Raw genomic sequence first — 9790 nt, forward strand, 5'->3', positions numbered from 1 at the left:
CGCCTCGTGGCTCGTCAAGCTCCTCCTCTCCGACTCCAAGACCCGCTACACCGTCCGCGGCACCGCCCGCGATCCCGGTAAGAGCGCGCCCCGGCCTTCCTTCCGTCGCTCCCATATTTTCAGTAGTAGAATGGTTGCTGTTGATACGAAATGCGGCGAAGCAGGCCAGCCGAGCATACGTGGTTGCTGGGACTTGGAAGTCAGCTGAAGCATTTTGAGATCCTAAAATTTGATGCTCCGTTTTTTTTCTTCTTCTTGAGATCCATTCTCATGGAGCAAAACTTGGAACAAACCACAAGAATCAGAAGATCCTACGTTCCTATAGTTTCTTAAAATTTCAAGATTACTTGAGCATACTTGTTTTGATGGTTTGGCTAAGCTTCCATTTTCACAAAAATAACAAGTACGTGTACATGTTTTGGACAAAGAATGTTGTGTTATATACGCTGGTGGTGACATGCTTTGTGATGCAGGTGATGCTAAGAATGCCCACCTCAATGTGCTAGAAGGTGCCGAGGAAAGGTTGCAGCTCGTCAGGGCTGACCTTTTGGACTACGACAGCGTAGCATCGGTGATTGCTGGCTGTGATGGCGTCTTCCATGTGGCCTGCCCTGTCCCCTCTGGCCGATCAACGAACCCCGAGGTGAACTATCAACAACTGTCCCCTCTGTAAAAATTCCAAAAAATAAAAAAACTGTCCCCTTGGTAGAATGCAGTCTGTCAGCAGGAGTAACTTTACCTGACCTTCGGCAGAAATGTTCTCAAGAACGTTGTCCAAAGATCCCTAAAAGGACGACGATCTCTGACTGGCAGGAGACATTCTGAATGTATACTGTATAAAGCGTGAGATCTGCAACATTTAACCATGCTTTATTTGGGTCATGGAAGCAGTGTAGCAGATGTTTATGCTTTGTGCAGCATCTGGCTATCCGGTTTGAGGCTCACCTGCCATACATTACTTCTTTTCTTTTGCCAGTGCCATTATTATCTGCATTTAGACCACACAGTTGATTTCTAGAGATGATTATTTATTCTGATGATGTATTCGTTGCTGCTCTGCAGGCAGAGATCATAGCTCCTGCTGTAACAGGCACACTGAACGTGCTGAAGGCCTGCCATGAGGCGAAAGTTAAGCGAGTAGTCATGGTGTCTTCAGGTGCTGCAGTTGTCGCTAATCCTCACTGGCCCAAGGGCAAAGCCTTTGATGAAGAGAGCTGGTCAGACGAGGACTACTGCAGAAAGAATGGGGTAAGTAACGCAACACCTGTATTACAGACTCCTAATTTTCAGGCTCAATGTTTCACTTGGAATGTAGTATAGGATGTTAATGTTGTCATTTACCTCTTTCTTTAAATCAAAGGGTGGGTAAACCACTCTAGTTCTAAGTTCTAACTTCGATCCGATTGAAACCACTAAGCTCAATGTAGACCACTAGCGTTTAGCTGCGAAAACACAACAAAAAACCCGTTACACTCACATGTCTACTGCAACACCACATCCCAGCATGAGAACAAATGTCCAGAAAGAATCTTATCTAATCAGTCACTTGCTCGCTGGCCTTGATCCTCCCTAGAGCTGTATCTTTTAGCGAGATTCGGTCCACCTTGTGTTGATCATCAGTCTAGAGCCCATTCGAACACTTACTGTCTTTTCTGGTTAAATATTTCGTTGATGGAACTCCTTTTTATGTCTTGAGTTCACCCTGTTATTTGTGTTGGTGGGATATTATTAATCTGAGCCATGTATATGTTACAGTATATGTGGATTGCACTAGCCCTTTGTGTCCACGTATAGGCCTCTTGAGTCATACGTGAGTTTCGCGCGCCGTCGCTCTCTTCCGGTTGCACGTGTTGACTTGTCTTCTCTGTAACACGTGAGAGGGGGTGTTACAGTATATGTGGATTGCACTAGCCCTTTCCATCAGTTCGGACTTTTGGCTAGTGCATGAAGTTTAACAGTATACCTATCTCATCAGCAGCTCACGATTTGAAATAGACTCTTGTAATTACCTCTTATTAACAAAACCTATGGCCAAGAAGGCACAAAAGTTGCAAAGCAAACCGGCCAAAACCAAGAAGAAAAAATACAAGGTCTAGGCTAGCCAACACCTACAAACTAACCAAAAGTAGGAAGAATACAATAAAAAAAGGAAGCAAAACAGAGCAAAACCCTATTGGTAGTTGGCATTGACTGAAAATTTAGTTTTAACTAACAGGTTGGCTGCTCTGACTCTAAACAGGCAAACTCAAAGTCACTTTCTATTCATGCACTCTGTTTCTATTCATGCTCGTCCATGTCTCTAGACCACACAAGAGAGGATTTTCCAAAAGGGAAGCATCAGCAATAATTGGCTTTCAGCTTTTGGTTAATACAAAATTCTTCCGCTAACCACACAAGATACTTTTCCTGTCTTGTTATTCTTATATAAGATAATTATGTTTTCCGGATCACCTATTTCAGAACAAACATGTGTTGTCATATTGCAGGATTGGTATTACCTTTCCAAAACACTGGCGGAGCGCGAGGCTTTTTCTTATGCAGCAAAAACTGCGTTGGACATTGTAACTATATGCCCATCATTGGTAATTGGACCCTTGATGCAGTCCACAGTAAATACGAGCAGTAAAGTTCTCCTTAATTATTTGAAAGGTGGGTGTGTTATGTTGTTATGTTAGTCTTCTCTTTGTTTTCATTATATATTGGACATCAAAAAGGATCTCTGCACTCGATTGCACATTTCCAACTGAACAAAGGATACTATTTAATTGCAAAGAAGACCTGCATATCATTAAAATGAAGCTGTTCACCATCCCTCAAAAAAAAAAATGAAGCTGTTCACCAAACTAGTTTAGGATTATAATTCTGTTTCTGTATTACTAAAACATCTATCTTTTTGCAGGAGAACATGATACTGTAGAAAATAAAAGCAGGGATATAGTGGATGTTCGTGATGTTGCCGATGCTATTCTTCTGGCGTATGAGAATCCAGAGATGTCTGGACGGTACATATGTAATGCACCTGCAATAAAAGTCTGTGATATGGTAAACATACTGAAGACCTTATATCCAACCTACACATATCCCAAAAGGTAAGCGCATTCCTCGGCAAGCAACTTTGTTTATCTTACCCGCGCTATGGCTATTTTATATATCATGAGTTAGTTGGCACTGCCTAAAAAGGAAGGATAAATAACCTTCAGTTCACTTCGAAAAGGTACTAGAAGAATTCACCATCCATTTGTCTTTCCTGATATTACTAATTGTAGAATTCAAGTAATTGAATGGGGCTGACAAATTGAGTAAAGCCTAATAGAGATTCACATTCCTAGAATTGTAACACTTTGCATGTATCCATACCAGTGAGCATGTAGTTTGTGACATGGACTGTAAAATTTTAATGAACCAATGTTGTTTCACCAAATCAACCAATGCTGCTCGATGTGTGTCCTTCACCCCTGCTTTTCCATGCTTAACTTGTATGAAACTTATTTTTCTCTCCAAATTACTATGTAGCTTTACGGAAGTGGAAGGAAATCTTGTTTACAGTTCAGAGAAACTTCAGAAGCTAGGGTGGACCTTCAGGCCTGTAGAGAAGACCCTCGGGGACAGCGTTGAATCCTACCGAGCGTCTGGACTCCTGAACTGAGCATCCAACTGGGACAAGCTTGGTTGTCAATCCTTGCAAATTATTTCTGATTCATGTAAACAGTTAAACAAGATAAGTTGGTGACACATTCATCAAGGGAATCATGTTACCATAAAAACAATTAAATAAATAAACATTATGCAAGCCTTTCTTTTGGGGAGTTTTGAGGTGTTTCGAGCAAAGTAGCTGCAATGTTATGGTGCTTCTATGAGTGACTTGCTGTGTCGTATGCGATTGCCAAGCTTGCTTAATTAGGACTATACTGACCATTTATAAAGACCTGTATGTATCAACTGTTGGTGTACAAAATTCGGCATGGTATGAGCCGGACATCCTCAGTTCGACGAGTACATCTTCCTAGAAAGTACTCCCTCCGTTCGGAATTACTTGTCGCAAAAATGGATGTATCTAGACTTATTTTAGTTCTAGACACATCCATTTCCGAGACAAGTAATTCCGAACGGAGGGAGTATAACTAGAAAATGTGCAGGCGGCCCATGTTTCCCCAATGTCTCAGTTTGTTGGGGTCAATGAAACTCTAAAAGTATGTAGAGAGTGGGAGACACAGAACTGTTAATACAAAAATCAATTCCATTCATCAACTGATCATTAAATTAAACTGAAAACAGGAGCGACGATGAAGCTGCTCTTTGCAAATTGGAAGGATACTGATTGAACTATCTTAACATTACAAATCAAAAGGACACTGTACAGTTGAAGTAAAAATATTATGTTTGCCTATTATCCAGGGAACTGAATTTGTTATGTTTTAACTGATTCTTCTTTCTCCACATCATAGATAGCTCGACAGGTTCAATTATCATGTTTAACCTGCATAAGAAATGACGATGTGAAGACAGATTTCTTTCACAAAGAACCGATGGTAGCTTTCCTTTCAAAAAAGAAAAACTGATGGTAGCTTTGACAAATCTATATAGCGAATGCATCAAAGATTGAATACATATGTGAAACTTCAACAATGGCATTAAACGAACATGGCATTAAACAAACACCTAATGATCTTACAATGTCAACTTACAATCTTTAGCACTTGGTCAGCGGCAACCTATAAAACTGTCTATTAAGTATTTGGACTCTACCAGTTCACTTCACAATGGGGGCATATCTTGACACAGGAACCTGCAAGTGTTGGTGCCTACTGGCTTCATCAGATGCAGAGGTGCAGTCCTCATGGTCGGCGACCTTATGTGAATTCAATGAACCATGGCAGAAACTGATGTCATGCACGTCAAGGGAAGCGGCCATTAAGGTAAAAGATGAATTTTAGTCCCCAGATAAGCACCGTTGGCAACGGCACTGGAAGCCAAATCCTTCAGTGAGAATCTTCTGCCTGGCGTTCACATCCATGCTTGCATCAATGTAGCAGATACGCAGCTCTTCACCTATGACAGATGCAAAAGAGCAGCATTAAGATATTGGTACCCATCAGTGTTTTTGCTTTTAACTGTTGTCAAGAGAACAAAGGCTACATAGGTACGGCTACACCTATCTATACCTTCGTCAATATCACGAAGGGTCGTCAATTTAGCGTCTGCATTTTCCAGCCAAACTATGTGAGTATTTGGATCTGCAAGTTGACAGGAAAAGAATATGGATATTTGGATTTGAATTTGAAAAGAAAGGGAAGCGAGAGCCAAGAAGTAGAAAACTCGCTGCTTTATTATAGGATGAAATTACATCCATTGGTGTGTGTCACCATTATACTAGCAATCTTCTTTCTAATGCATCAATTGGAAGACAATTAATCATCTTTCGAATGTAAAACAATATAGGTACTTCATCATCGAGTGAAATGAAAGCAAACAAATGCTACATTAGTGGGTATAACTTGGAGTTGCATAGTACTAAAATAATATTGAAAACTCAGACAGCACAATCAACATTTACTATGCCACAACAAGACAACAACAAATTTTATGTCACAGGGAAATGCAGCAGTTAAATCTTTGCTTTCAAATAAGAACTTTAGAAGTCATAATAAGAGCCATTATGATAGATATTAATCTCCCCTTTCCCGTTAACAGGAGCATGTGAAGAGCCATACCACAGTCATGGTTGTAGAACGAGGGGAGGATATATACAGCATTGCCAACTGATGCATCACATGCTACCGAGGCTACTGCTGAGGATAGAAGATCCTCATATGAACTTGCAACCAATTCAATACGGAATGCATTGACACGTATTCTTGCAAGTACATTGATGTACCATTGTTTGGTCAAAACTAATACTGTCAAAGAAACTTAACCATGAAAATGAGGTTGTAATAAGTCCAGGAAAACCAAATGATAGAGAGGGTGAAATAAGATATAAAAGGATACAAGTTGTGAGTTCTTCCTGAAACCCTGCCTTCCTAAAAGTGGACTTCAACAATTCGAACTCCTCGTCCATCTATTATGTTCCAATTATATCCATGTCAGGACCAACCGTACAACAACATAAGGAAAGAAACATGTGAATGCTATGACATTCTTTTTTCTGTGTGAAGATGGACATATGAAGCATAAGAAAAAATCAACTCCATTCTCAGTATAAAAAACTAGCTCGACAGCTCGGAAAAAAGGGTTACCTCAATAAGTGTACCCTGGTGCAATTGGGCTGGCTGAAGAATGTCAAGACAATCTGCACCAACGTCTCCTGATATAACCATGCAAGCCAGCCGCTTGACCATGTATGGGTACTTGAGACCACGTGAACTTCAGAGCATACAAGAATAAAGACAGATAAGCCAAGATGTTACACTGACAATCGAATGTCAAGCAAAACGGCAATATCATAACAATAACAAAACGAATATAACTGACAACGTTATTAGAGAGAAGTCATGAGATGCACATCAACATCATGATGAAATGTAGTAACAAACATACCTACAGTGGTCATCTAACAAAGACCAATCCGCCTTCTTCTCAATGCCATGGAATCCCTAAACAAGGATGAAACCACACATCTTAGCCGCTTAAAAGAGACAGTAATTTTGCTCTTCTGAAAGAAGCGGAATTAGCAATGGTATCTTTTATCCGTCTGACAGTCCAAGGAGCATCATACAATATAGTTAAGCGGTCATGACAAATCGCAATCTCTTTATTAAGAATAATAGTGTGAAGACTAGAGTCAATGCTCACAGAAGAACAAGGTAGCACACACTGTCCTTACTGGAACTGTACAAATGAATAATACGAGACCACTAAAACCTACTGAATCTGCAGGAGGAATAGTGCAAAGGTATCCTCACCTCGGCATGCTCCCGGCACGCGTCGCTGCAGAAGTAGCAGCCCCCTTTCAAGTCGTCGCTCTTCCCCGCTTTCCTCTTGAGGCAGCGGTAGCATACCTGAGGACACCAATCCGACATAGTTCACTCCATTCGTAGCGAATATGAAGCAAGTGGGGGGCGGCGGGCGCTCACCTCGTGGAAGAGAGAGCGGGACGGATGGGTCACGAGAGGCTGCGCCGAGTGGAGGACCTCGCCGCTGGCGATGGGGCGGGTAGCGAAGACTCCGCGGCCGGCTGAGTCCGTCAAGGCGACGCGGACCGGCGGTGGGCCGCGAGCAGCGGCAACCGCCGCAGCGGTGGAGAGGAGGCGGCGGCGGACGAGGAACATTTGGGAATGCGGAGAAGAGATCTCATCCGTTGATCTGGTTGTATCTGCCAACTGAGCCTCATCAACGGTAATTGGGCCGATTATCAGTCGTCTCATAGAATCATCTCATTTTTTCTCACATTACGAGAGTGGATTTTTGGAGCCCGGCTGTATCGGAGGACTTTATTTTAATTACTTTACAAATCACATTTAAAGTTTCAAAAAAACCGAAAATAATTCTACCTGATCATATGGATGTTATTACACATGTGTAAAGTTTGGTGATGAAACAAGTAAACATGTGAGCTATACAAAAATGACAAAATGATGATTTTCAAGTAGTGAATAATGCATTTATTGTTCATTTTTCCAAAATCATGATTTGTCTTTTTTGTGTAACTCACATGGTTACTTATTTCAGCATCAAAATTTGCACATGTGTAATATACATTCATATAAACGTGTTGGTTTGTTTTCAGAATTTTTTGAAACTTCAGAAAAGCATTTTGGCATTATTCAAAATATACTCCAATGTACCCGTCCTCTAAAGTGACCATTTGCATACATTTATCTCTATGAAGTATGAACGCACATAAGTACACCCTACCCCTGTGAGCACCTCTGAGAAACTGAGCCGGTACGACGAAGTCGCCACATACACATTTATAGTCGACGGGAACGTCTCTTCACTAAACGCACGCCGAAAGACATGGAATAAATGCAGAATGTGAGAACCAGTGTCAGGTGGTCTGTAAGCATTTGAACCAAAAAGATTCATGTGAAGTAGTTCAAGTGGTCTCCTCGTAGCATTGATATTTTCACGGGTAATTTTTTCGAGCTTACAAGCACTACAAAGTCTATCTTTGTCAAAGATAACATTTTTAACACCAAGAATATGATCATCTTTTGATTAGCTTATTATCAAGGTTACGCATTTCAACATGTTCTAGTTTTCTATGCATAACCATCCTTTAGAATATTTTGTAATAAGACATGTACGAGGTTTAGATTTTTTTTAATGAAATCAACAATGTATAGATCGTCTCTACGAATACCAGTAAAACCCATATATGATTATCTTGATAAAAAACTTGATAATCTACTTCGGTAAATGGAACATTAAAATCAAAATCGGCAAATCTAGATACATATAGTAGATTGTATCCAAGAGACTCAATAGCATGACATTTTTTTAGTGAGCTATCATGTGATATGCCCACCTTACCAAGGCCAATTACCTTGCCCTTGGAGTTGTATCTAAAATTCGCATACTTGTGTGGACCATCACTGTTAGCAAGCTCACGACACATGTCTTTGTCGCCGGTCATGTGATCGGTGCAACCACTACCAGGAATCCATTCCTTTCCATCACACATATAGTCTCTATGAACATTCACCACGAGACTAAGATTTCTCAATATCTTGTCATACTCCTCATCATCGTCATCACTCTCATCATAATAACAATGTTCACCAATGTCATCATCTTCTTGATCACCTAAATAGTTATTCTCATTAGTTGCATGCGCATGACATTGTTCAAGAGAATGAATACAAATAACTTTGGTGATAATATCAGCAAGGGTGATAGGATTTTCTTTAACACGAATAAGATCTCTAAGTTCAAAAAAGTACTTATCAAAGTTGGGATCATCAGGCTTGATGATCTTAAGGAAAACGGTAATCTTATGTAGAATCTCATCGAGGCTCTTAAGATAAAAAATTGGATGTCATCTTTCTAAGTCATTCCACAAAGTATAATCACATTCAAAGTTTTCATACTATGAAGAGTACGATTAGGAAGACCTCTACCAAAAAGACTTATAGTTCTCAAATTACGAAGCATGTTAAGTTCTTCTTTAGGGGTTGGGTGCAAAGGATCAATGGAGGGTTCATAAGGACGATGAATATGCTCACTCAAGTTGCAATCATCAAATATATTAAACATCTCATCTTTCCAAAAGTTAAAGCACTCGCCATTGAGAATATGAACTCTACACCTAAGAATTCACAAAGTAGACAAATTCATCTTTCTCTGAGGCAATACAACCAAAGCAATGGAGATCAAAACTATGATACCACTTGTCGCATCAAAAGGCTATGCATAGAGGGGGCGAATAAACACTAGCAATGCCCGATTAACAATTTTAATGTTCCTTGATTCTTAGCAGATTTTGGCACAAGCTAGATAACAATGTGTACACCCATGCACGATATCTAGGGTATGAGTAGCGGTAAATAACAATCATGCAAGCACTAGTAATTAGGGAGTAGAGTTTGAGAGATTCGCAAAAAAGGTTGACAGGAAAGGATTTTGGACTCGTGGTTCCGATAGGTAGTGCTATCTTACGTCCACATTGATGGAAGTTTCAACCACAAGGATCAATGATCTCAAGGATAATGGTTGCAAGATTCCACAGAGGAACCGAGTCCATCATGGCTTATGCCCATGCAGTAAGAGCCTCACTTGGGTTAGATCTTCACGAAGTAGGAAATCTTCTTGTCCTTACAAACTTCCTGGTTTCTCCACACGATTGGAGGCT

General features: G+C 40.5%; 2 protein-coding genes across 5 annotated transcripts; one reads left to right on the forward strand and one right to left on the reverse strand.

Moving 5' to 3' along the window:
• LOC123160604 (cinnamoyl-CoA reductase 1) lies at positions 1-3797 on the forward strand (the record flags this gene model as incomplete). Its single annotated transcript, XM_044578414.1, is given in 6 exon segments — positions 1-77; positions 474-643; positions 1063-1248; positions 2487-2649; positions 2900-3089; positions 3514-3797. Coding segments are annotated over 6 exon segments (919 nt in total), but the record flags the coding sequence as incomplete, so codon positions are not given.
• Positions 3798-4129: 332 nt separating this feature from the next.
• LOC123160603 (histone-lysine N-methyltransferase ATXR4) lies at positions 4130-7328 on the reverse strand. Of its 4 annotated transcripts, none has more exons than XR_006480256.1 (9): positions 7074-7328; positions 6903-6998; positions 6538-6593; positions 6237-6363; positions 5989-6058; positions 5712-5897; positions 5163-5234; positions 4747-5049; positions 4130-4477 (listed from the first exon to the last, which is right to left on the reverse strand). XR_006480256.1 is itself a non-coding variant. In XM_044578412.1 (8 exons), exons 1-8 carry the CDS (start codon positions 7266-7268, stop codon positions 4931-4933), a joined length of 921 nt encoding a protein of 306 aa, XP_044434347.1. In that variant the 5' UTR covers positions 7269-7328; the 3' UTR covers positions 4609-4930. The 4 variants fall into 4 exon arrangements, 2 of the variants coding, with proteins under 2 accessions (XP_044434347.1, XP_044434348.1); XR_006480257.1 differs by having other exon boundaries at positions 4135-4477; positions 5712-5891; positions 7074-7327; XM_044578412.1 differs by lacking the exon at positions 4130-4477 and having other exon boundaries at positions 4609-5049.
• Positions 7329-9790: the final 2462 nt, after the last annotated feature.

This window comes from Triticum aestivum, chromosome 7B (genome assembly GCF_018294505.1).
Source record: "Triticum aestivum cultivar Chinese Spring chromosome 7B, IWGSC CS RefSeq v2.1, whole genome shotgun sequence".
Classification (NCBI taxonomy): Eukaryota; Viridiplantae; Streptophyta; class Magnoliopsida; order Poales; family Poaceae; genus Triticum; species Triticum aestivum.

What these genes read in the sequence shown, in the direction of transcription:
- LOC123160603 (XM_044578412.1), bottom strand. Translation starts at nt 7,268, where the DNA reads ATGTTCCTCGTCCGCCGCCGCCTCCTCTCCACCGCTGCGGCGGTTGCC. An exon ending in ACCAGGGTACACTTATTGAG is followed by an intron (nt 6,059 to 6,236) that starts GTAACCCTTTTT and finishes GGAACATAATAG; the next exon opens with ATGGACGAGGAGTTCGAATT. An exon ending in TCAGGAAGAACTCACAACTT is followed by an intron (nt 5,898 to 5,988) that starts GTATCCTTTTAT and finishes TTTCTTTGACAG; the next exon opens with TATTAGTTTTGACCAAACAA.